The following is a 26,527-nucleotide window of genomic DNA, read 5'->3' as shown; positions in this document are numbered from 1 at the left end:
CCTCCCCCCCGCCATGGCGCCGCCGCCTCCCTCGCCCCCGAGGCCGGGCCGCGCATGCGCGGGGCAGCCGAGGCTCCGCCTCTTCCGGGCCGGCGCGGCGCAGGCGGAGCTGGAGCCATGGCGCTAGCGGCCGCGCAGCCCGGAGCGGCGGGAACCGTAGGGGGGGCGCCCACGGCGGTGGGGCCCGTCAGCCTGCGGGAGCTGCTGCTGACCGCCACGGCTGCCGCCGAGGGGGGAGGCGCCGGCGATGAGGAGGTGTGCGTGGTGGGAATCTTCGGGAAAACGGCGCTGCAGCTGTGCTCGGAGAAGGCGGCCCTGGTGAGCACCGTGTGCGACCGGCAAGTCTTCCCGCTCTTCGAGGACGACCCCGAGCTGGAGGACGGTGCCTCGGGGCAGGAGGAAGACCCGCTGACCAAGGACTACAACGAGCTGCAGGCCTACTACAGCCAGGAGAACCGGGTGCTGTACCTGGTGCTCACCTCCATCTGCGACACCCCGCAGCTGCTGCGGGCCTGCGGGGACCTGGCGGCGGCCGAGAGCAGGGAGACCGGGCCCGGTCACCCCTCTGGCGGCCCGGCCCCGCTGCCTCACGCCGAGGCCCACGAGTTCTGGAAGCACCAGGAGAAGCTGCACTGCCTGAGCCTCCTCTACCTCTTCTCCGTCTGCCACATCCTGCTGCTGGTGCATCCCACCTGCTCCTTCGACATCACCTACGACCGCCTCTTCAGGGCGCTGGACGGGCTGCGGCAGAAGGTCCTGCCCTCCCTGAAGGCTGCCATCAAAGACTGCCCGGTCGGCAAGGAGTGGAAGCTCAATTGCAGGCCGTGCCCTCCACGCCTCCTCTTCCTCTTCCAGCTCAATGGGGCCCTGAAGGTGGATCCCCTCCCAGGCAGGGGCCAGGACCCCTGCGGTCACCTGGAAAAGCCGCCCCCCAAGAAGCACTCCCCCAAGAGGAGGTTGCAGCATGCTCTGGAGGATCAGATCTACCGCATCTTCCGCAAGAGCAGAGTGCTAACCAACCAGAGCATCAACTGCTTGTTCACTGTGCCTGCTAACCAGGCCTTTGTGTACATTGTGGCTGGTGGGGCCCAGGATGGAGATGATCCGGTGTCCGTGCTTCTCGACCAGCTCAGGAACAACTGCACCATGAGAGAGACTGACTCGCTGCTGACTCCCACCCTGTCGGGACCCAGGAGGTATCAGATGATGCGGCATGGCAGGCAGCAGCTGTCCTTCCACGCGGAGAGCAGCAGCAGCAGCTCCAGCTCCTCTGGGCAGCTGGTGGACTGCACCCTCAAGGAGTTCTTGTGGCAGCACGTGGAGCTGGTGCTCAGCAAGAAGGGCTTCGATGACAGCGTGGGGAGGAACCCGCAGCCCTCTCACTTCGAGCTCCCAACCTACCAGAAGTGGGTTGCGGCAGCTTTAAAACTGTATGAAGTGACCATTGAAGGCAAAGATGATGACCCGACCTCTCTCACTGGGGAACTGAGCTCAAAAATCATGAGCAGCATCAAAGTCTTGGAAGGCTACTTAGATATAGACACCAAGTTCTCAGAAAACCGTTGCCAAAAAGCTCTCCCCATGGCCCACAGCGCCTATCAGTCCAACCTGCCCCACAATTACACCATGACGGTCCATAAGAACCAGTTGGCACAGGCCTTGCGTGTGTACAGCCAGCACGCCCGTGGCCCAGCCTTTCATAAGTACGCCATGCAGCTTAACGAGGACTGTTACAAGTTCTGGAGCAACGGGCATCAGCTTTGCGAAGAGCGAAGTTTAACTGACCAGCACTGCGTGCATAAGTTTCATCTGCTCCCAAAAGCAGGTAAAGCAGCTCACTTGTAAGTGGGTCTCACGGTTTAATTTTGTATCTGCTTTAAAATGTCTTGTCTTAGGCTGAAAACACCAACTCTTGCTTCTTTATGGAGGATGAAGGCTTGGCAGCTTTAAAGCATCATCTTTGTACAGTGGAATTAATTATAGCAGAGCAGTTGTGCAGGTTTCCTTTGTGGTGTTTAGGAGTGAGTGCGCTGTTAGTAGTAACTTTGATTCCATCTTGCTAATTAGAGACATTACACTGGAGTCCCCCTAACCAGAGATGGGTAAGAGAACAAAAGTTCTCCAGGAAGCCTAAATGCCCCCCCCCTTTTTTTTTTAATAGCTTGATTGATGTCAATCAGGGAATAGAAACTGTCTGATATAGTTATTGCTGCCTTTTAGGAAGTGGTTTTAACAAACAAAGAAGGCTGGGTTTACTGGTATCACCTACACTGCAACTTTGTATTAAAAGTGGGAAAGGGAGGGAGTTCTCTACAAACTGGCATTGCTGGCAAATAATTTTGCATATGTATATAGCACGGAGGAAGCAGTGGATGAAGGGAATTTAAGACTCTAGAAATGGTGAGCGATTGATCTAGGGTTTGACTGATTTTTGCTTTCAGGGGAAAAGCCAGAAGCAGACAGAAATCCTCCAGTTCTGTACCACAACAGCCGGGCTCGCTCCACTGGTGCCTGTAACTGTGGAAGGAAACAAGCTCCTCGGGATGACCCCTTTGATATCAAAGCAGCTAATTATGACTTTTACCAGGTAACTGTTAGGTCTCTATTTTTCCTTCAAGCAGTGCTTTTGCGTCGTCAACAAAGTGTGTCTTCTGAAGTGACTACAAGTAAGTTTCCTTGTAACCTTATCAGCTTGTAAACTGGTTGCTTGGGGCGGGTATTTCTGGGAGGAGAAATTGTTTGCATGATGGGTTGACCAGAGTGGGCACTTCCAGTCTTCACCAGTACATGCACGCAGGAGCATCTATTTACACTTCAAGTGTGTTGGTTCATGTGAATGTTAAATCCGTCCTGTCTGTAGGCTGTATTCCCATCGCTGCTTTGGTTCTCACGTAGCGCACATCTCTTGAACCTTAATTGTAGCCGCTGGATGTTATGACTCTCAACTCCCTCATCTCCAAGACGGAAGATGGAAAGTTAACCACATTTTCTTTCTCATAGCTGCTGGAAGAAAAATGCTGTGGGAAATTGGAGCACATCAACTTTCCCATATTTCAGCCAAGCACACCTGATCCGGCGCCTGCTCGGGATGAGTCATCACCTGCCCCTCCGGAAGGCGAGATTGAGAAACTTAAAGAAAAAGAACCTCAGACACAAGGAGAAAGCACAGGCCTGAGCTTAGCCCTCAGCCTGGGTCAGTCGACGGGCAGCTTGGGCACTTACCCGCCTGACGCCCAGGGTGGAGGGGACAACACAGAAAGTCACGGGCAGAGCGGGGACTCCAAAAGTGAGAAAAGGCCAAGCCTGGTAGATCGCCAGGCATCCACTGTCGAGTACCTCCCCGGGATGCTCCATTCCAATTGCCCCAAAGGCCTTTTGCCCAAATTCTCCAGTTGGTCACTGGTTAAGCTGGGGCCTGCTAAGGCTTATAACTTCCACACAGGTTTAGATCAACAAGGCTTTATCCCAGGAACGAATTATTTAATGCCTTGGGACATTGTCATCAGGACAAGAACTGAAGATGAAGGAGACTTGGATACCAATTCCTGGCCTGCACCTAACAAGGCTGTTCCTGGAAAAAGAAGCGCGGTTGTGATGGGAAGAGGAAGACGGAGGGATGACATAGCTCGAGCTTTTGTAGGATTTGAATATGAAGACGCACGTGGTAGGAGGTTCATGTGTTCAGGGCCTGATAAGGTCATGAAAGTGATGGGAGGGGGGCCGAAGGAGTCCGCCATCAAAGCCCTCAATTCCGACATGCCGCTGTACATCCTGTCGTCGACTCAGGGGCGAGGACTTAAGCCACATTACGCTCAGTTCATGAGGCTCTTTGTGGTGGTTCCTGATGCTCCACTGCAGATCACTTTAACGCCTCAGGTAAGAAACGCAAGAGGGAATGTGGCGATTGCAGAGACGGGGCTGGTTGTTGCAGTGTTAATCGCAGGACTGGAAGGTGCAAGGGTGACTGGTAAAGGGTGTTAGAGGGACGCTACGAGGAACTCTTTCCAACTCAAACCAACTTCAGTCAAGTTCTCTAAGGCTGCAGTCGCCAAAAGTATCTGTCTGATAAACAATTTTTTGTTTTGTTTTGTTTTTTTAAACTTCAAGATTGGCTTATGCCAGCTGTATATACTTTGTATAAAGTAAGTTTAAAAAATATTTTATCAAGGATGAATGAATAGCATTTCATAGTGTACTAATGGCTTCTTTTTAAAAAGATAACAAGTGAGTAATGACTCTAAGAATGAATTTATCATTTTAAATGTCAGAGGGAAAAGCAGTGACTCATTGCTGAGATTAATTATTGTCAGTTACCCTTTGAATTTAGGAGGTGAAAAGGTGTCTTTTTTTTTTTATTGGAGATTTTTTCCCATTTTCAAATGTATATTTAAAAAAAAACAGAGAAAAAGCTCTGTTTACACTTTCTTACTTTCTAAGGTAGTAAAATATGAACGAGTCAATTACTGCTGTATGAAATAACTGTGCACATAAGTGCTTCTTATTTGTTAGACTATGGTAGGAAAATTGGTGTTCATTGTATAGTAACAATAGCACAAAACGCATCCATAGAGGGGTGGGGGGAGGCGGATTTGGGACGTTTTGTAGCCCTTGGAGCTGTTTGGGAAGTGCTATAAGATCCTTAATACTGAATCACAGTGGAGTTGGCTTATTTCATGGGACACCTTCAGCGACTCAGATATGAACCTGCTTTATTTTAGAAGTCAAAGGAAGAATACTGACTGGCACTTGAAACAATTTATCATGTCATTGTTTGAGGCAAGAACTGAAGGTTCAGTTTGTGCTGATCCTTATTTTGCTCTTCATTCCCAGCTTACATCTTTATCACAGGTTTTGACTCCTAAGGATGTGGTTTTTGTTTGGAATATCCATTATGTTATGTGTTGTGGGTTCCACGCATCAGTTCCTCCTGCGAATAAGACTTTCTCAATCTTTTAATATAAATTATACAAGAGCTCTATTAAATCTTGCTGAAATCCTTGAAAATTCACATTGGTTTAGAGCGTTTAACGCAGCATTTACTGCTGCCCAAGAGGCGAATGCCTTGTATTTTGTGTTGTGGATCTCCTTGGTAAGACCCCATGCACGGCCTTAAATTCAGCATCTTCACTGTAATAAAACTGGAAATTTATGAATATTTCGCAATATAACGCACGGTGGTTTTCCTGGAGCGTGCTCAAGTGGATAAGAACCTGGTTGTAGGCAAGACTTAGGAGACTTCCTTGGATGCAGTTTTCTTTTAAGTTTTGGGTTTAGGTTTGTTTTTTTTTTTTTATTCTAATAACATGTGATTATCTGCTCATGTTTCCTTTTGTTTTCAGGTTCAGCCAGGGCCACCACCTTGTCCTATATTTTACCCTGAGAAGCAGGAGATAACGCTTCCATCCGATGGGCTGTGGGTGCTTAGATTTCCTTATGCGTACGTGACGGAACGTGGACCCTGCTTTCCTCCCAAAGAAAGCCAACAATTAATGAGTTACAAAGTTCTCCGAGGAATACTGAAAGCAGTTACACAATAAGGATTATTCTGGTAGATTGGTTTTCATTTAAAAAGACTTATCTTCAATCCGAATCATGGATTTTGATTCATGTCTGTTACCAAACAGCTATCACTGTGACCTAGTGAAGCCCACAGTCAAGTTGAAAATAAGGTCTGATATCAAAGCGGAGAAAGCATTCTGAGGCATGTAAATTTCCCATTTTTTAAGTTTTCATATGTAAAAAATAAAAGCTGGTTATCACAGTATACTGAGCCTGTATTACTAGATGTTTTGATGATAGTGCTTTACCCCATCATATTTTTCTACATATATACTTAGGAATATTTAAAAATTAGCATTGCCTGAAATCAAGAGTTTCCTTTGTCATATTGAGACAATGATGGGCAGAATCTTTTATCTTTTTTCCAAACAAGCTATTTGCACGTAAACCATAGATGCTTTTAATGTGGTGATGTGAGAAATCTTGGTTTTGATCTTGTCTTTAAAAAAAAAAAAGGTATTGCAGTTCTGATTCGTATTAACACCATAGCCGGAAACTGTGCTTACCTGTATCAAGTGGAACTGTTTTACTGCATTTGTATTCATGGATCGGATTTTGTTTAAAGGCTGACTTAATTTAATATTTTGAAATGACAGATCTCTGGAAACTAAACCTGCTGGTAAATTTGTGGAAAACATAGAGCTGTGTAAGCTTGTTCATTTTAAGCGGCTGCAGCTTAATTGTTGGTATAGCTTGACTTGTAGTGATTAAATAGACTTCTGGTTGCTAAAAGGATGGGTTTGGCCCAGTTTATATCTCAAATTGAGGGAGTCTGGGTAATTATACTCCACTTCCCAAAAATGTTCTATGTGATGTACTGAAAGGTACTGAGCTTCAGAAGTGACTGTCGGTGCCAAAAAATTCGTCACAGTAAATCAGCTTCTGACTTTTTGTCGAGGTAAGATGTATTAGTGATAGTGGCTGTAGGCTGAGACCTAATTTAATTTCAAGAATATTTGTTTTTAATTAGCATGCATAGAAAATTTAATTTGCCAATTTGTTGTAATACAGTAATTATACTGCATGACCGGAGCTGAGACCTGGTTTCTGTTTAGTGTACATCTCTGATCAGCAGGGTCTGGAAAACACCCCGCTCCGTCTGCGAAGACGACGGTATTTCTCTCTGCACGCCGCAATAAATTTGGGTTTACCAAGCACTTAGCCGTTCCCCAGCGCAATCAATAAAATGAAAAGCACTAGAGAGAGCAGTTGTCTGAGAGATGTGGCTGTGTTACAACAGGCACCGGGGAAAAAGAAATGGGAAATGTAAGTGTGTAATTGGAAAGGGCTCGCGGCATTTAACTATTTTAAATATAACTGGGAGGCCCCGGCGGACGGGTGAGGCCGAGCCCCCCCGGCGCAGCCCGCCTCGCAGCCGAGCCCTTGGCGGGAAGGGCGGGGGTCCTCCCGCGCCTGCGCACCGACGCCTCCCCGGCTCGGGGGCGGAGGGGAGGCGGTGCGGCTGCGCGGCCGCAGTGGTAGCGGCTCCCGCAGCGTCGGCGCTTCGCAGGGAACCGGCTGCGGGCCGGGCCGGGACAGGGCGGGCGGGGAGCGGCGATAGCCGGCGAGGAGGCGCAAGGATGTCGGCCACCCTGTACCTGCTCTCCACGCTGGGCGGATACGTCCTCACCTCAGTGCTTCTCCTCAAGTGTCCGGGGCTGCTCCACCGGCCCAAGCGGCAGCGCTTCCGCTGCCGGCACATCTCCCACCGCGGCGGTGAGTGCGGGGCGGGGGGTGGTGGGTGCCGCTTCCCGCCTTCCCCTCGGCCCCCCGCCGCGCCCTCAGCCCTGCCGCCCTGCCCGGCTCCGGGCGGTGAGGGGCTCCCCCGGTCCCCCCCGCTCCCTCCGGACGCCGCTCTCCCAGCCGCCCGGTGCGGGAGGGTCCCGCGGGGCTGCTGCGCGGTGCCCGTCGCTCGCAGCGGGCTGGCTTTAAACCTTCCTCCCGCAACCTAATTTTAGGTGCCACCTGCTGACCAGTGCTTGATTTCAAAGCTGAATTAATCTCCGAACTCAAAACGCGTCAGCCGAAATCAGCTGGGTCGTGATGGTTTCGCTCTCAAACGTACATATTTTTTCTTCCTAATGATTCTGGTGTTTCTGTCCTGATGAGAGAGGCGGCTGAGTGGTGCTTAGATCAGGTACAAAAGATCAATCTTCCTGCCTCTAGCTGCCTATTTGCTTGGCTTTCTGCTTTCAGAAGAAATGCAGTTTGCTGTGACTCTTCTTGCTCCCCTTGCTGTTGGGGACAGTTAATGGTTCAGTGCCGCGGTAAAACCGGTCCCATTTTGGGTCTTGTCCCCTTCGTACACCTTGTGCTGGAGCCTGGTGGGTAGGCTGGTTGCTTCTATTTAAAACAGCTAAAAGGTGTTTTTAAAGTTTCTTCTACCTTTTCCAAAGCATTGTCAGGAAAAAAAATACAGCGAACTGTTTTCCTGTTTTGTGGCGATCAATTCAGCTTTTTTACCTGCTGCCTCATTCAATTTGTGAAAATAGTCAGTTTTCTAGTGTTTTCCCCGAAATTCTATGTAAGATATGTCAGATGCTGAGTTTAAACAGTTCTGAATGTTGTCTCTAGTGCCAGTTTGTGCAATGTTTGATCGCAGTTCTAGCCAATAGTCCTTAACTATGCTACTACCTTGAATTATTAAAATACAAAAACTAGAGCTCATCTCTCGTAGATTTTTATTACTTGTATTTCTTTCATTCAGTTTATATGACAGATTAAGTTTCTTTATAACTGTAGTCTTAACTATAGCATAAAATGCATGTTTTGGTTTGGAATGCGTACGTCAGCTGTTTCCTGGTAGGTATGTATTTTCCTTCAATGAAGAAAGGTTCTCAATTTTGACTGTTAGTTTTTTGTTTGTTAATTTGCAAGCTATTAAAAACTTGTAGATGACTTTGTCGGAACTTGGTGTGATCTCCTTAATCTTCTTTTGTTCTCACTTCTTTGCAGTGACCTTAGTTAAGATACACAGCCCTAAGCCTAGAACGCAAGTGTTTCGGCGTTGCACTACGCACCATTAGAACAACAGGAAGCCTTGCTCAACGGGAGGATTATTCATTAGGCATTCAGAGACAAAGTCCACAGGCTTCGAATTGTTCTGTGGCCACATCTATACTGTGAAATAAACCTACGATAGAAGTACAACCTTAACATCTCAGCAGCTTTTTGCTCATCCAATACTATGAGACTGAAGATTGCTTACTCTTTACTTTCTGTAGTGTTTGCCTTGCAACTTAAATTCCTGTAAGACTGAAGTTCTCATCAGGCTTCACTCATGCTGTAGCTTTAGGTGCAGTGTCACGTTTCCTATTGCATTACTCCTGTTAACTTTGGAGATCAAGATAACGCTTGTTTGGCTTTTGCCTCTGAGATGAAGCCTTGTGTGTGAAGTTTTTTAAGTCTGTGGGTTTTGATTTCACTTCTTTCGTCGTGCAAGAGTTTGCTTATCTCGGTTTGTTAGCTCATCAGTGGAAACCCGTGAATTATTTCTTCACTTCTGCATAATTTTAAAATTGGTTATTTCTGAGATAAATAATTAAGTCTCGATACTCTGTATTAGAATCCTCTGTCAATGCCAACTATATGGACTGGATTGCAGGGTCTTTGGTAGCATGCTGGTTTTTGCGGAATCACAGAATAGCTGAGATTGGAAGGGACCTCTGGAGATTGTCTCATCTGACCAGCGCAGGGGCAGCTAAAGCAGGTTGATCAGGACCTTGTCAGTTGTTAGATTTTGAATACGTCCAAGGATGGAGGCTCCACAGCCTCTCTGGGCAGCCTCTTCCAGCGTTTGATCAGTGTTACAAGAAAAAAAGGCGTTTTTTTTCCTTATGTTTATAAATTGAATTTCCTGTGTTTCAATTTGTTCCCATTGCCTCTTGTCCTTTCCCTGGGCACCACTGAGAAATGTCTGGCTCAATCTTCTTTACTCCCTCTCATCCGATATTTATACACGTCGGTAAGATCCTGCGGAGCCTCTCTTCTGCAGGCTAAACAATTCCAGCACCCTCAGCCTGTCCTTGTATGCAAGAATCTCTCATCTCTTAGTTTTCACAGCCCTTCTCTGGACTTTTTCCAGTAGATCCATGTCTGTCTTGTCCTTTGCAGCCCAGAATTGGACATGGCACTGCAGATGCAGTTTCACCGGTGCTGAGTAGAGGGGAACAATCACCTCGCTTGACCTCCTGGCAACGTTCTTCCTAAAGGGCTTCTTTGCTTACACTGAGGAGAAAACCCAAACCAGCAGAACTTCTAAGGGTCATTTCCTTGAGCCAGTGCTTGATGTTGACTCCCTGTTGTCCCACCGTGGTGCTTTCAAAGTTAGAGTATGCAGTCATGTTCGGGTGTGGCCATTTTGGCTCACAGGATGCTAAAATCTGCTGGAGAAGGTAATTCCTGCATGGGAAATGCGACAACGCAGGCGGACAATACGTGAATCTGGAGATGCGTTTAAGTCAGACGCCCTTCAGTCAGCCCAACCTTTTCGTCTTTAAGGAGCGAAAATTTCTTAGTACATCAAATCACTTGCTTGTCATAGTTCCCTTTTCTGAATGTGGTTTGTGAAAGCCTTGTTGCTGATCTAGAATTCCTGTTTCAGCTCATCTCTCAACTTTTTTCCTCGTTTCCTCAAAACACTACAAGTCAGGCGTTTTGTTACCAACTGGCTTGATTCGCCATACCTATCTCCCTAGCATATGACTTGTTAGAGCAGTCATTTAAAGTTTTATTTTTGGAAACTTCTGCCCAGGAATGCTAGGATACTGTTTTTTTTGTTCACAAATTGAAGATTGACTCTGTTTGGTTCCCCCCCTCTTACCGTTCAGGATGTACGGGCTGCATTGTCACAGCTGATCAGCTATCTAAAACCTCAATTTGTATTGTATTTAACTTACAACTCATCATCCAGGTCCTTTGCAGGTTTTTCCTATCTGTTAAGCAATCATCAGAAGTACATTATGAGTTTCTCACGCTCTCTCTCCCTTGTTCACTTCTGTCACTCAGCCCATTCCTAGTTCTGCAATCAAATTCCATAAAATATTGGTGGATGTCTGATCGTAGAAGCTGCTGTGGACTTACCGTCTTGGTTTACATCAAACCGTGCAGATTTTGTCGTTATGACTCTAAGTCAGTTAAGCCTTTCATTTTGTAAACTTACCAGTGCAAGGTAACCTGATAACAATTTTAAATTGCTAGTGTGCGTGCACAGAATTGCATTGCTTTCATTAGGTAACTGAGCACAGACTGAGATAAGTACGTACTGGTGAGCTCTTGTTAACAGGCAAAGCTTTTGTAATTGTTTACAAAGTCTGTCATTCATCACTGTCAAAGAGCAGTTAGAATTTACATAGATGTCTTCATCAGTGTGTGTATCTTCCTGTAGTTGTTTTGTTTTTCGATATATAATACTGTGTATTTTCTGAGGGAGGGAGGAGGCGCAATCTTCTCCAGTCCTGAACCAGGCTGATTTTTCAAAGATTTTTATGTGGAGAATGATGGTTTAAGAGTTGCAGAGTTTGCTTCTGCCAGAGAGAAAATTTCATTTGCTTGTCCTTTCATTTCTTAACTGGAGTTGATGCGTGTTTCATTCCTTGTGTATGAGACCTCCCTTTGCCAGCAGCATAATCCTTTATTGACAGAGTCGTGCTGTTTCAGGAAGTATCCTTGCACTGAAAAAAAGAGATTGTCACCTCTTTGAGCATCAACTGGGTTATGTGTTTAGAGAATATCCGCTTTAGAGAGTCTTGTGCATTTTTTTTCTTCATGTTTTTTCCCCCTCTAGTTACCTTTCCTCCTACTACTCCTCCCACTAACCCTGAAATAAAATTTTTGTGTACATTGCACCTGTGGAGCATATTGTCATAGCCAAATGCAGTGCCTGTAGGGAAAAACGGGGCAGCCAACCTCTGGTAAAATAAACACTTTATTTTGTATATTCAAAGTGTTATACAAATCCAAGAGAACAGTCTTTATTTTTTTTTTTTTTCCCCCTCTTTTTTTTTTTTTCCAAATTGTTTCACCTTCAGAAAGTTCTGTCTCTTGGGCCTCCCTAGTAGGTTAGTGGCAACACAGATTTCTGACTCTAGCGTCATATGCATTCCTGCAAATATTTCCTCAAAATACGTACATTTGGAATAATTTAAAAAAAAAAATTATTTCCACTGGGATTGAGGGGAGGAAAACTGTTCTGTACATGTTTTAGTTTTTGTTATTTTTGTAGGTGCTGGAGAGAACCTGGAAAACACGATGGCAGCCTTTCACCAGTGAGTACAAATGGAACCAATAACGCTTAAATCAGCGGTGCTCTCATCTTTAGTGAGTAAAGCAATCAAGAGAGATAAGACTTCCATCAGTTTTTCGGGTTACAGTGTCCTATTTATGAAAGTCATCCGTCCCTTGGACGACTCCTGTGGGTTGCTAAACATCACTGTAATTTAAACAAGAAGGAATTGGGGTACCGCAAGCTCTGATTTGTACACAATAATGTGCTAGACTGGCAATTGGAAGTAAAACTCCCGAGGCATGATTCCTCTTGTTCTGCTTCCATCTTTAATGGCAATTCCTTCCGTTAATTTATCACTATGAAGTTATTTCTCGCAACTAGTATCACACTGGGTTTTGTTGATGTTTTGGAAAAGGTATTTCAGCTCGTAGCCTGTACCAATATACCAATTGCCATACAAGGCTGGATTTCAGGAAGTCTAATCTGGTGACTGCTGTGATGTCTGTAACCCATTCTCTTAGATACTCCACAGGTTTGCGGTATCCAGTTCCCTCCTCTGTACAGAAGGTTAATAATTTGTCTCCTAGAATAACTGCGATTGAAATCGTAACATTAACTAACTCGTAAGATGCTAGCTGCAAAGCTATTGAGAATGTTTGTTATGTTCGCTTTGTACACATACTTCATTCGCGCAGTGTGTGAAAGCCTCTCATCCAGGGGTTTGACGTGGAGTTGGTACTGGAAAGCTTTTCAAGCCTCCAGCATTTAAGTAGTGAATTCTAACGAGGTTCTCAAAGGCTTTTCAAAAAGAAGCATATCTAAAACTCCGGCTGCCAATGAGCAGTGACCAAATTATGTAGACTTCTCTTCGTTTTGTCTGGTTTTTTTTAATGTGCTTTGTGCTAAGTAGCCTCATCGGTTTGCACATTTCCTTGCAGACTGAGAAGTGCCAGCTTTCCCGACCAAACAGTGCTATTCAAAGTGCTGCAGCATTTTCTGTCTCCATGGAAGCTTAGCGTAGTTTTGTGGGGGTTTTTTTTGTTGTTTTTTTTTTTTCCTGCTGGCCTGCCTTTTTCAAGTCTGCTACCACACTTTCTGTAAAGCGCTTCTTTTTCCTAACCGTTTCTTAATTTTCATTTAGTATTATACTGGTTTCATATGTATAGGACTCTTGCAAAGAAAGTTACACCATAACCTATTTTTATTTCATTCCCAGAAGTAAGCTGCAGTACGTAGAGTAACGACTGCTGCGGGTCTAATGTTCTGTGATAATACAGACATTTGTCTGAGACTCTTCTGACCATTTAAATTGTTTTACAACTATAGAGTAACGAAGATACTGAGGTCCGCTTTTTGAACTCATCACAACTGCCAGTAGCAAAGTTCAGTTACTTGGTTTGAGATTGTCTTGTTTGAATAATAAGGGCATATTAATTCTGCAGAAAGCAGAGTCAGAGCGATTACCTTGTGTTAAGCAGCAGAAAGTTTTCTGGCTCACTCTGTGAAGGGGTAAAGGCTTTGTGCTTCCTAGCTGTCCATTCTCATCTCCACTGGTAAGCTAGCAAAAGGATTTGGGAAGAAAACTGGTGATCTACACGGTGAAAAATCACCTGGATTGGCTCAGGCAGCTGGTATGAACTAATCAACTTGTAATCCTTCAGATATTGCATGAAGCCAAAGAGGGCGTACCTGCAAGAGCTGTTTCTGCAGGTTTGCACACGCAGGCATATTTGACCATTGATGTAGTTGAATCCAAACGAAAATGCTTGTCAGCAGCCTAAGACCTATCCCGTTGGTTTTTTGTTGTTGTTGTTGACAGTAATTAAGTATTGACAAGCAAATAGTTTTATTTATACTATTTACACTTAATATTTAATACTGTTGCATGATAATTCATAAATTATTCTAGTAGTATATAAGCAGAGTGTATGAGAGGGGGACCTTATTGATAATTTCAAGCTCTATGCTAGCTTAATTTACAAATATTCTGAATAGCAATTATAAGCTATTTGTACCCAAAACTGTATTTTTTTTGTTTGCATGATAAAATGACTAATAGTTTGAGGAGGGGCTGTAATCATGTTATACTGTATTAAAATGCTTCTGTGGTGGGTTTAGATTTTAAAATAATTTATTTTAAGCTAAAAGAGACACTTGCAGTATCTTAAAGTACTTGTGAATCTGGCATAAAGGATGTCGTAAGAATTTAATTACAAGTTTAATTGTCTCTAATACATCCATGTACTTCAGCATTGTCTCGACAGGAAGCTGCTAAGTAAACTCTCTCCAGATTACTTTCTCAGTGTATTTCCTTTTCTTTTATGAACGTACTTGGTTTGGAGAGAAAGCTTTAAGCGCTGTAGCTACAGCAGTAACAGTACGTGGTCAGCTTGGCATTTGCAAACTCTGTACATTGTGCTACATTAGGCTTTGCTGAACGGAATTGAGTTTCCAAGGTAAGGCTTTTCTTACGTATTTCCTGGTGTGCCCTTTTACTTGAAAACAGTTGGAGAGCTCTGTCATCTTAATTTGCAAATGTGAGTCTGCTTCACAACTTGAGTTCTGGAGCAGTTGGATCTGAATCCAGCACGTTCTTCTGAATCTGGAGAACATCTGGAGTCTTCTCTGGAGCAGTGTAGATTTGATGTGTTACTACAGAGCTGCAGAACAAACTGATCTCCAGCTGAAAAAACGCAGCACTTTAAGGAAGCTCATTTAGCAGCAAGCTCCTAGTAAGAGCCTGGCAAGTTCTCAAATCTCTTAACAAGGCAAGTTGTTGTTCTCCTTTTTCCATGCAGCATCAGTCCTGAATTTCTTAAGCAGTAATATTTCTAATAAATTTTGCTAGTTCAATGATAATACATGGTACTAGATGGGAACATCTTCTACAAATTTGGCAAATCTCCTGCAGCACTTTTGGATTTGCTTTTCCTCAGGAGGAAAAATTACAGAAAACAGGCTGTGTATCTTCCATGTATAATAGGATTTTGTTCCTCTCCTAATTCTTAATTAGTGGCACTGGAAAACAGCTAACAAATTGGTTTTAATTTGACAACCCTCTTTTTGGTCATTATCCCAGCTGGACCAGAAATTGTGTTAGACACTTATGGGAGTATATTATATTTGGTTTTGTTTTGTTACAGCATTTGTGAATGTTTATGGCATGCCTGTACTTCAGCAATCAATAAAGCCCTTTTCTTAAGGAAAAGACTGTTACTGGTCACAGAGCTTTGGGTCCAGTATAGACCTGTACAGTCCGGTATAACACCGGTACTCACAGACGTTATAAGTTTGTTCGTAAAATGAATGAAAAGAACAGCCCGCTGATTTGAAGGAAGCATTCACACTTCAAACTGGGACTTTCAGTTGTCTGCTGGAATTATACCTTCTGAGTGTCTTTTCTAATGAAATGAGCAGTTAACTTCTCGTTGGAGTAAAGCTTGGTTTTTCTATTCTGGTGTGAGGTTTCTTCTACTTATTTTTCATCAATATTATTACGGCTTTCTGCTTTCTTTACTCGTCCTATGAGCTAAGCTTCTATAGAGTGGATTTGGGATTGGATTAGAACTTTTCAAAGCAATGGCTTGGAACAGGAATAGCTATTTTTCGTTCAAAAATATGACTGGGTGTTTTAGTGGTTTATTTCTTTTAATTTAAAAGTAAAACTTTTTCATTAAAATAATAATTTAAAAAATAATATATAGTTTTGCTAGCCAAAAAAGCCCAAAGCATGAAAGCCCCATTGCAAATTTCCTGACCCATCCATTCCTGATTAACTTAAATCAAGTTTAAAAAAAAGGCTTGCACATCCCTGTCATTTGTTGTTTAAGTTTACCACGAAATTGATTACTTTTTTTTAAAAAGAGCTTGCTTCTTCCAGTGGTAAACGTACAGATACTAATAAACATCACACTCAAAATTGTGAAACAATACTTTAGAGGCAGATTTCTCAATAACGAGGTGGTAGGCTGCAATCACCGGGGGTGCTACGTGATTTCTGTGGAAGACGGAGCCAAAGCTCCCGAATTCAAATCCCATCCCTGATTCATGATAAGTTGTTTATTCTTGCATCAGCTTTCCCACTGCGGCAGAGTTATTTGCAGCAAGATTGTGAGGATTCGTTGCATCATAAAGTACCTCCGCTGGGATTAGTTTAATGGAGTAACATGTCTGTGTTAGGTCTGGATCTGTACGAAACACACGTGTGGTTCAAGGCAGACTTCTTTGCTTCCAGTGCGGTTAACATAGGAACAGACATGTTGGAGCTAGATTGTCACCTGACGAAAGACGAGCAAGTGGTTGTGTCCCATGATGAGAACCTGAAGAGATCAACAGGAGTTGATGTCAACATATCCGACCTCAAATACTCTGTAAGTTGAAGAAAAAACGTTAGCGCTAGATGAGGTTTAAAAATGCGTTTGTAGAGTGGCTGGGATGGGCCGGAAAGTTGTGTGCACGTGTGTGTGTGTCTAGTATGCAAAATCTAAGGAGAGGATTCATCTTATCTTAATAAGAAAAACAGTTAGCTGGGCTCCCTGTGCACTCATGGGAGAAAAACTGGCACATTTCCAGAGGGGGATTGGCTCTGTCCGACGGTAGGCTGGATGAGTAGGTAGAACATATGGAAGAGAATAGGAGGTGGGCCTGTTTCACCATACCGGTGACAACGGAAGCTTGGTCAACAAGCTCCTTGTCCTATGACCAGATTTTTCGTGGGAAAACCAGTAGATGAATCCCACCTGCATTTACAATTTTAAAAGCCTGTTTTACAGAGCTGTCTTTCTATCTGATATTTAAGTGGAATTCTCAGAATTTTCAGGCAGGCGTCTCAAAGCATTTTGCCTTACTCAGCTACAGGTAACACAAGTCTAAGAATGCCAGGTGGTTCAAATGAAAATGAACACAGTGCTTCTAAATCACTTTTTAGGCAAGAAGATTTAAAAAAAATATATTATTTTTGTCTTTAAAAATAACTTTGTTGACTTATGAATTGTATTTTTTTTTGTCTTTTTCAAGAAAATTCATGATTATATGCCAGCATTTGAATTAAGTGTTCCATTTTCCTTTGTTTTTAGGAACTTCCACCGTATCTCTGCAAACTGGATGTCACATTTCAGAAAGGTAAGTTTTTTACTTTTGTTATTTCAGTTTACAGTACCAGTAACTAATTTTCCGTTATTGTAGTGTGATAATTTCTTATTTTTGCAAAGGGAGTAGAAAAATGGATCTGCTTCTATCAGAATCTTGATAAGAGAGGTTTTAAAAGGAACATACAGTCCTAGCTGTACAAAGCAAAATATATTTTTTTCTTACCAGTTGGCAGGGACTAAGGTTGAGATGTAAGGTATCTTTTTCCAACTAAACATTTCAGCTGTTTGCTTGTCTACTTCTTGCAACTGCTTTCCAGTTGCCTTGTGAGATCTTCAGAGCGCACCAAGTGAAAATGCCTTGTTCTGAAAAAGGCAGAGAAGGCAGAAGAGAGTTTATTTACAACTCAGATGCCATTGTGATGGTGCACTCTAGGCTTGAAGCACTACAGGACGTCAGATAATACATTTTCAGAAGGGTGAATGGAAAGAGTAGTAGTTACTGTGTGCATGACTTAAATTTTAGTACCAGATAGCTGCAAGAGAGGAAAACCTAGAAAAAGATTGACCTGTTTTCTTGCGAAAACTGTGATTCCTGGGACTATAATTTGAAAAAAGCATGCAGGCTAAAATTGAGAGCGCTTCCACCTAGAAAAGGCTACCAGAGATTACATCAGATGTTTGCTTGCTTGAGGGGCTTTGTGGCTGTCTTGTGTAGCCTTTCTGTATTTGAATTGTCCAGCAGGCAGATTTTGTGTTAAACATTTCTGTTCAAAATTGCAAAATACTTGACATGCACCAAGATGAGACCCATGACGTGCTATCTTCACACATACATATCTCTTGTTTATGTGCAGTAATACAAAGAGATGGCAAGAGCCTTCAGTTAATTTCCTAGAGCCACAAGCACTTTCAGACAATAAAACTGGGGGGATTTGCCTTCTGCTCCCTTTACTCATTATGCTTCTTCAGTAGATTTTCCTGGAAGGAAAAGTTTTTCTCATTTGGTCTTGTTCCATATAAATCTCGTTGCATTTGCTATATGGTAACTGAACCTGTGTTTGCTATTTCAGGATTTTAATGATGCCTGCACTCCTACTGTTGCTAAATAATGACTGAATTTAATGAAGTTCAAACCTAAATGTGGATTATGCTCAGGGTATTTTCATTATGGCAGTGAGTTTGTCATAATTAATTATAACTGAGTGAAGTTTTGTTTTTTTCAGTTTAAAAGTGTGCTAATTCTAGGAACTATATATTTTTTTTTTAATTATTTTTGCCTTAAGATAACAAGTCGTCTGACATCTCAGCTTTTATCTATGGTATATTAAAAATGGTCACAGCAATGACAACTTTTTTTTGTTTCCCTAGAATGTCAATGTGAGGGAAAAGACAACCGAATTCCACTCCTGAAAGAGGTGTTTGAGGCATTTCCACAAACTCCTGTCAACATTGACATCAAAGTGAACAACAATGTGCTGATCAAAAAGGTACATGAAAATCTACGCTGAGCTGAGACTGAATGTTATGTAACCATGTTGAAATTCCAAAATAAAAATTTCTTGGAGTTGCTAGCAGTCTGTGACACTAAAATCTGCATCCTTGGACTGCTTCATCCTTCGTGTTAGATCTTGCCCCATGTATGAGGTAATGCAGGAGACGGAGAAGTGATCTTGTGCAAGGTATTCAGCAAACAGCCCTTTACTGATCTTTTATCTTGGTATGGAACTGATGCTGCACAGCCAGACACGTTTGGTTTGTACCTCATATGAAGGGTCGTCTTATAGACTGTTGCCTACCAAAGCGTCGTAAAAACATTATGTCAGTGTAAAGATAAGCATTCATTACAGAAAAGGAAATCTGCTTTCAGTCAGATACTGTTTTACCATCTAGTTTTCTGAAATTTTTATATGTCTTTTTTAAGTATAATGGTCTTTTTTTTTTTTTTTTTTTTTAAATCTGTTGACCTGAACACCTGAACCACTGTTTCTTTTCAGTCAAAGCAGCACAATCATCGTAAAAAGGGAGAGCGTATAGAAGAACTATATTTTCTGTAATGACTGATGTAGTTTAAAAGTAACGGGTAGAGTTTCAGTTAAATAATTCTGCACATAATTTTCAATGAATAAGTGTTAGGGTTCTGCTTTTTTATATTGCAGGTTTCGGAGCTGGTGAGTCAGTATAAGCGAGAGCATTTGACGGTGTGGGGGAATGTCAGCTATGAGGTTGTATCAAAGTGTCTTAAGGAGGTAAGAATGGGTCCAGCTAACTTCCTTCTTGCCTGCTTGTTACTGTGTGGTGACAAAATGTTCAGAAAAGCAGCCTGTAAATCAAGATCTGTCCAGCTGTGCCGGACTTTCAGATGTGATGAGAAATTTTGCACTTAGATTGTATTCTGCTTACTACACTGTTAAAATAAATTAAGCACAGTTAACACCTATATACTGTGCAGTAAAATACTTAAGGAATGAAGCTTAACCATATTTTGTTCTTGTTCTATAAAATATAGGATGTTATGATTTTATGCCGGGAACTCTTAGAGCCTGTTTTGCACATCATTCCTCTGGTACAAAAGCAGTTTTTCTAAGGATTGCTTATTGTGTGTCTGAGGGAGTTACCCACCTGAGTGAAATTGATGTAGTTGAGAGTACAGATGTTGTCCTGATTGATCTGCACAGGACAACACACCATTTCCTATCTGAACAGCAGTTGTATTTGTTCATTTTTGTATCATCAATGCTCTAATATTTTGGTTCATAAACCAGCATCTTTAAAAACGTATTGTGAAATGTCATGCAGTCAGGAAAGATGGTGAAGGCAGGTAACAAAAGCAGCACTGTGACCAGTGAAACTTTACCTTTTCAGGTCCCAGTGCCCCTTCAAATTGGGTGAAACCTTGGCTTGGATTCCAAGCTACCAGAAAGAGTAATTTAAATTCAGTGGCAGGCGTATCATAAACAGTTGGCAGCCTAATCTTTAGGTGCAGGTGCTAAACTTTAAACATGCATTGATGAGTGAATTTAATTGCACCAGACTCAACAATATACCAAGGTAATTTAGAATCTTTCTTTCCTGGTTCCTGCAGAATGCTGACATTCCCATCATCTTCTGCTCGCAACGTGTGCTCCTGCTTCTTGGCCTGTTCTACACTGGTCTGCTGCCATTCGTTCCTTTCAAGGAAGAATTTTTGGAAATTCCCATGCCTTCTATCATCCTCAAGTGAGTTGGAGTCCGTCAGCGGGTGCTGCGCTGAAATGGTAGTAAAGAAAGTAAATGATAAAGCCAGCTTGAGCGTTGGTTTCGTCTGAGTATCCGCAGGCTGAGAATACAGTTTTGTTAGTTTAGGCACTTTTGTATATTCCTAAGAGAAATCTTCTGCTTCTCTGTATTTAACCTGTCTCTAGCCAGCTCTGAGTTACTCAGTTGTTAGTGTGGGGTGCTTGTAAGATTAATTCTTCATGTTCATTTTGCAGGAACATCTCAAATAATATTTTAATCTGTGCTCTGGTAACCTTTTTCTTCCTCAACAGGCTGAAAGAACCAGAGAAAATGACAAGAAGCCAGAAATTTGTTATCTGGCTAGCTGACACGTAAGATTTTAATCTTACTAAATTTTTATTTATATTTTACCTATGTGTTAGTTAGCTTAAGCAACTAAGAGCAGCTATTGCTATAGCTACTTGTTATGTTGTTTTGTTTGGGTTTTTTTCATTTTTTTTAGGTTTATTGTCAGTGCAGCATCAATCACATTCAAATCTAACATAGGTGTTCCTGTATCCTTTTATTTTTCATACACTGAAACATACCAAGGTGCAGTTACAGTGTGCATTACTCCAATTTAGCCTGTTTAGTTTCTGTCGTTAAGTGTGTTCAGTTAATTAGCATGCAAGTAGATTCAGAATGCAGCTTTCACGTTTCATGGGATCGTGACTGTTTCGTAACGATATCAGAGGAAATACTGTTTGGCTTATGTGGAACACATTTTCAGAATATCTGTGCTTCAGAGGAAACCTACTCATACGCTTTCACAGGTTGAATGTGATTGCAGTTCGTGTCTTCTGGCTCTTGCTTCTGTGACTGACATCTGTTAGTTTGACTTCCTGAGTGGCCAGTAGAGTTTTGATGTCTTTTGGTGTGAAGGATAAAATCTGTTCTGAACGTAAAGGGGTTGATTCGTCGGACATGGCACAGGGTATCTGTATGATAAAGGAGGAGTCTGCTGGATTTGATCTTCAGAAGAGCTGGTACAAATATCCATAGCTAATGCAAATTTCTGGGGATCTGTGTTAACCAGTCTTGAGTTACTTGACTAAAAGTTTTCTATAATTAGATTTCCACTCTAATGTTTTGTGTTTCTTGTGGAAAACATTGAATCTAAAAGCTCTGTGGAAAACTCTATTACGCACATCAGCAGGCATTGAAAATCTCATATATACTTCAAGTTCTTAAATAATATCTTTCTCCTTTCTGCAGATTGCTAATGCGGAAAGCACTTTTTGACCACCTCACTGCTCGGGGCATTCAGGTACAGCGTGGCACAGCTGAAGGAAACTTGCTTTTAACCTAGTGAGAAGTTGAACCAGCCAGAGAGGGCCTTAAGATGGGTTCATGTACTCCCCAGCATGTTCTGCTGTGCTACTAGGATTGCAGGTTGCTTTTTGGTTCCTGAGCAATAGCTCATGCTGTTACGTTTGCAGTTCTGTAGTTGCAAAAGAAGAATTGTATGCTTGGACAAAAGACTCTTTAATTTAAATCCCTTTGAGATTATTTCTTTTCCCCACTTCGAATTTAAGCCTAAAAAATCTGCTAAACTGCTTACCTATTTTGGGCTTTTCACAAAATAATATTTTGACTTTTGGAAATACCTGAAGCCTCAGGTAACAAAATGGAGTTGGAGTCACTGCTAGAAAATGCCCCCTTTTGGAGGGTGAGGGGGAAGAAGTGGGATATGTTTGTGTGCGTGTCTTTGGCATCACAGTGTAAACATTTGCAATTTTAAATATATATGTGGCATTATCTCTTTCACATGAAACAATTTAGGTCAAAAGTCATCTGTTTTTTAAAAAAAATTTGAGTATTTCCTGTAATATTCTGTCTCTCTATCCCGTCTCGTAGGTGTATATTTGGGTACTGAATGAAGAACAAGAATACAAGAGGGCATTTGATCTGGGTGCAACTGGAGTGATGACAGACTATCCAACAAAACTTAAAGAGTTTTTACACAATTATCCAATGTAAAAGAAGAAAACCAAGGAAGTTCTTGCAGAATAGATTGTGAGCCAAGGATTTTCTTCGTTTAAAAAAAAATTGAGCAGCATACACAGATCATTTCATTTGAAAGATGTAATTGGATGATCTATTACCTTGTTGTCAAGTTGCTACCTAATGTAAAGATTGTCTATTTATTTTAAAACTTTAATGACATAGTTTACATTTGTAAATAGCTCATATAGCAACAGCGCACTTCACAAGTAGTGATGACTGGGAAGAAAGTTGCTGGATAGGATACCTGTAGATAATAAGCATTGTTTTACCCGTCACAAGTGTTTCTAAGCAGATGTGAAGACATGTCAGTTATTCCAGTTACGTTCTAGTGGGCAGAAACGAAAGAGTTTCTGAAAGTGTATTCTGTGTGTAGGCGTTTCTTGTGTTGCTTTTAGTTTTCAGATAAGCTGTAGGGCAAAAAAGAAAAACAACTCCCAGGGGAAATAGAAAGCGGAATCTGTGGCTAGCCAGATAGTTTCGCCTGTGAAGTGCAGTCAGTAAAGGCAGTCACTTTTTTACCAAAATTAACTCACTTGGTCAGTACAGATTTACCCGTTATTCTTACTGATAAGAATGTTGAGCTTGAGTTGCAACTGTATTTAGACCCCTTTCTGATGTGATGGTAATACTGTGACTTACTGGTCAAGGTCTAAATACAGTATTTAAGTCAGGTTCTGGGTTTGGTGCCCAGTTCCACTGCAAAGGTGTAAGTTTGCCCCTGGTTCTGACCTGCCTGTCAGGCTACCATGGCACGGCAATAGGTAGCTTTCCAGAAAGGAAGATTGCACTTATTTTAGATTACACTTACTTTGAAATAGTCTTTTCCCAAAGGAAGCCGATCTTTTAGAAGTCTTTTGCACGTTTGTAGTTCTAACATCTATTGGCTTGATGAATGAGAAGTTGTTTTTAGTGTGAGGGACCAAAGAAGACTAAGGTTGGTCAGGAGATTCAGGAACAAATGAAAATGTTCCTGTTAAATGAATTCACCCAAAGCAGATTTATATCCTTACTTGTAAAAGAAGCAAGTGTCAATCTCAGACGTGTGTAAATTGTAGTCTTTTCTCTCCACAAAAGTACATTCAGTATTCGTTAAGTTTATGTGCGTGGACATGGAAGAAACTTTGCTGGCAAAAGGCGAGAAACCCCAGGTGTGATGGAATGGAGTTAGATGGGAAGGTATTTCTGGAAGCTCACATGTTGTTCTGTCGTTGTGAATGGGTGTTACACGTGTCAAACAGATTTGAGCCTACAATGCCTGCGTGTTTTGGTGTTGTCACATTAATGGGAGGGGTGTTCAGAAGGAATTTGGTTGCTGTAGCTTAACTATACACAGTGACATGTATAAAGCTCAGTCGTGTAATCATCAGGTGCTGCTGGAACAAAAGTATTGTTTAGTGATAGTATTTATTTCTTTAAGGAACTTCATGGGAAAATGATGGATCTTAATAATAAATACAGTAGCCAGATGCAAGAGTATATTTACTGCAAGGTATACTCACTGTTAGGAAAAATTTTAAAGTAAGTAATGTTTTCCCCTTGCTGACTCAGATTTGGAAGGGCTCCTATTTCACTCCGCTGGCTGCTGTGCCACACTTGTAATCGTGGAGCACCTTTGCTGTTTCATTATGTCTGTCAGTAGGTTGTCAGAAGAAACTACTGCATTTACAATTTAATCACTGTGATGCCATCATATGATGATGATGGCAAAGGAGTTAATAGTGTCCTTCTCAATATCTCCCTGGTTAAGATGACTGCAGATTCAATTTCCTCTTAATTTAATCAGGCTTGTGGAATGGCAGAGAGGAAAATGTAACTTCCTCACTGTTCACAGGAAAAAGGATTAAATTTATTATGTGCTGAGCTGCTTGTTTCCCTTTCAGACCAGATAAGTGCTAATAATCAGTTTAGACATAGTTCTGCTTGCTTTCTAGTAGTCACAGAATAGTTACAGAATAGCTCCATATGCAGCTCAGTAGGTACCTGAAAAACTTCCACCCTTTTTGTCTTAATTTGGTTTACTAGCCAGTGTGTAGCTCAAGATTTTATGCAGTGTGTTTTCCTTCAACTTCGTTTTACTGCTATTTATACCTATATTAACGTGAAAATATAATTCTGGTTTAGACAATACTACCAAATAGCACTTATACATTAAAACATTTTTTGGGGGGCTAGAAAAAGCTAAATTTTAAAATACCAGTCTTGATTTCTGGACTTGATCTCTCAAGGGACAGGTGATGACTTAGTTTCTCTCTCAGGTTTCCCTGACCACTGCGTAAATAAACTGTTTTGCTTTGTTCTGTGCTGAATGACAAAACACAGTTATTGAAGTGACAAACTTACTTTTTAAATTTCATTTTAATCTTTTTCTTTTTTTTCTCTCTAGCAGTGGTGTTGGAAACTTCTGCCCTCAAAGATGCTCAATGCATTTTTCAACCACTAGTCTTCCTACATCTGATGTAGCTTTTGACTGTGCTCTTCATACATGACCTCTCTTTGATAGGTCTGCTATTTAATATCTGAAATTTGGATGAGTCAAGTTACGTGGGAGGGAAGTGGTTTGGTGCTGGAAGAGCTGCTGAATTTATTCAGCCATTCATTTGGGTTTTAGTACAAGAGCTAAAGTTTGATCTCATGAGACAGATACTGTTGCGTGGATGAGGCCGTGAATCCGAGCACCGAGGCGCGGGGCTTAGGCCATGATAACTGTAACAAAATAATACGGAATTGAGGTAAATGTAAAATGTTTGTTCTAGCAAATCATTGTTTTGAATATTCCACAACTTGCTGTGTGATTTTTAAACCACTTGTACAGAAAAGCGTTTGTTGAGAACTTGCCCAGCTGTCCGAGAGGATGTTCAGTTAATCTCTCTCTACAAGGAGAGATTCTTTTCAGGTACTTTTAACTCTAAATATTGTTCAACACTTCCAGTGTTCTCAATCCTGTTGCAAAATGTTTTATGTATGAAGGATGATGCATATATTCCATGCATTTTTAATTTGCAGAAAGTCTTGTGGACCTCTCTAGCTCCAAATCTATGAAGTGATTTTTTTTTTCTTTTCTTGTAAAGAAAGATTCATGCTCTTGAAGTGTGACACATTAAAACGTCTTTGCTCATAAAAGATCTGAGACTGAATACTTAATTGAGAGTTCTTTGCCGAAAAGTATAATTTCTGAGGTTGATGTTTATAGTGTAGTAAACATTGAACTTTTGATACTGATCTTTTTATATGAATAGAGTTGCTGAGAAGAAGAGGGTATCTTACGTACTCTGAACTTTTAAGAAATTTTTGGCAGTGACATTGGTTTTCGTGGTAATCGTAGATTCTGCAACTGTGCAGCTAAATGAAGCCTGCAGAGGACCTGGCCTGCCTTCTCCATGGGCAAATGAACTTTTCGGTAAAACTGGCCTGAGTGTGAAATGAGAGCCTTCATTGTGAAAGGGCGTTCTCTGCTTTTTTTCACTTGGTTAATAATCATAATTTTCTATTTAGTCTCTGGTGAAATGGTCAGTATCTGATAATTTAGACTTAATTTAAACGATAACCTTACTGAAATACCTTTCTGTAGTGTCTTGAGGACGCTTCTGTTCTCACCGTTTCCCCCACGCAGTGACTCTTCTACCTGCTCAGTTTTGTAGACGACTTACGCAAAAGATTGCAGATGATCAATGAAAGATCAATGGATTATGGAGTATAAAAAGCCTTTGGGAGTTGACAGGTGTCTGCTTCTGAATTGGAGACGGCGAACTAGCTGTGTCCTGAGTATGTTCATGAGAACAGGAACGCCGTTTGCAGCAAGCTTCTGTGCGGTGTTGTGTGGTCCTGTGTTGAGTGACAGTCCGCTATAAATACAGCGCTTTCTGTTTCTGATGATGAGCAGGTTAACGTTTCCTCTAGTCCTAGAGGTAAATTTCCAGCTTTCCTGCTGGATTTCCATTAAATTACATTAAATACTAGGTTTTAAGGTCAAATGTAATTTTAAAGCCTTAAGGCTTCATATTAGGTAAGAGAGGTGAAGTGGGGGTTTTTGCGTGTGACAGCATTTAGTGACTTTTAAAGGGTTTTGGCAGGCTGATGAGAGGGTTTCCCGGGTTGCTCTGGGCAGTATTTTGTTACTTATTGTGCATTCTAAATGGTTAGTAAACCAGAAAAGGGAATTGGGAAGCATTAGTGAATATTCACGTCTCTTTTAACATGGAAGGTATTTGTCTGTGATCACTTCAGATTGTGTGATTTATCATAAATCTGCAGGACTGAGACTTGGTACTCAAACAGAAGATTCAGAGGAACTTAACACAGTTTATCCAGAGCGGGAAGGGTTGAGGGGCAGCTATTTTTGTGTGTTTTCAGGATACTCTTTTCTCCGTTGATGAGCAAGATCCTTGCTGTT

At 41.9% G+C, this 26,527-nt stretch overlaps 2 protein-coding genes across 2 annotated transcripts; both read left to right on the top strand.

Moving 5' to 3' along the window:
- Nucleotides 1-117: 117 nt before the first annotated feature.
- Nucleotides 118-6,764, top strand: SMG8 (SMG8 nonsense mediated mRNA decay factor). Its single transcript, XM_010130630.2, has 4 exons — nt 118-1,825; nt 2,442-2,587; nt 3,001-3,876; nt 5,340-6,764. Exons 1-4 carry the CDS (start codon nt 118-120, stop codon nt 5,535-5,537), a joined length of 2,928 nt encoding a protein of 975 aa, XP_010128932.2. The 3' UTR covers nt 5,538-6,764.
- A 317-nt stretch (nt 6,765-7,081) lies between these two features.
- GDPD1 (glycerophosphodiester phosphodiesterase domain containing 1) lies at nt 7,082-25,251 on the top strand. The gene is made up of 10 exons (XM_086763272.1): nt 7,082-7,275; nt 11,783-11,825; nt 16,020-16,155; nt 16,861-16,906; nt 18,244-18,362; nt 19,032-19,121; nt 19,958-20,091; nt 20,403-20,462; nt 21,346-21,397; nt 21,988-25,251. Exons 1-10 carry the CDS (start codon nt 7,140-7,142, stop codon nt 22,108-22,110), a joined length of 939 nt encoding a protein of 312 aa, XP_086619398.1. The 5' UTR covers nt 7,082-7,139; the 3' UTR covers nt 22,111-25,251.
- Nucleotides 25,252-26,527: the final 1,276 nt, after the last annotated feature.

Source organism: Chlamydotis macqueenii, chromosome 19 (assembly GCF_036417535.1).
Source record: "Chlamydotis macqueenii isolate bChlMac1 chromosome 19, bChlMac1.mat, whole genome shotgun sequence".
Classification (NCBI taxonomy): domain Eukaryota; kingdom Metazoa; phylum Chordata; class Aves; order Otidiformes; family Otididae; genus Chlamydotis; species Chlamydotis macqueenii.
The sequence above is the reverse complement of the archived record's forward strand: the minus strand, read 5'-3'. Positions and strand labels throughout refer to the sequence as shown.

Coding starts and splice junctions, on each gene's coding strand:
- SMG8 (XM_010130630.2), top strand. CDS start 118: ATGGCGCTAGCGGCCGCGCAGCCCGGAGCGGCGGGAACCGTAGGGGGG. Junction 1,826..2,441: donor TCATCTGCTCCCAAAAGCAG/GTAAAGCAGCTC, acceptor TTTTGCTTTCAG/GGGAAAAGCCAGAAGCAGAC. Junction 3,877..5,339: donor AGATCACTTTAACGCCTCAG/GTAAGAAACGCA, acceptor TTTTGTTTTCAG/GTTCAGCCAGGGCCACCACC.
- GDPD1 (XM_086763272.1), top strand. CDS start 7,140: ATGTCGGCCACCCTGTACCTGCTCTCCACGCTGGGCGGATACGTCCTC. Junction 18,363..19,031: donor ACAATGTGCTGATCAAAAAG/GTACATGAAAAT, acceptor TTTATATTGCAG/GTTTCGGAGCTGGTGAGTCA. Junction 21,398..21,987: donor TCACTGCTCGGGGCATTCAG/GTACAGCGTGGC, acceptor CCCGTCTCGTAG/GTGTATATTTGGGTACTGAA.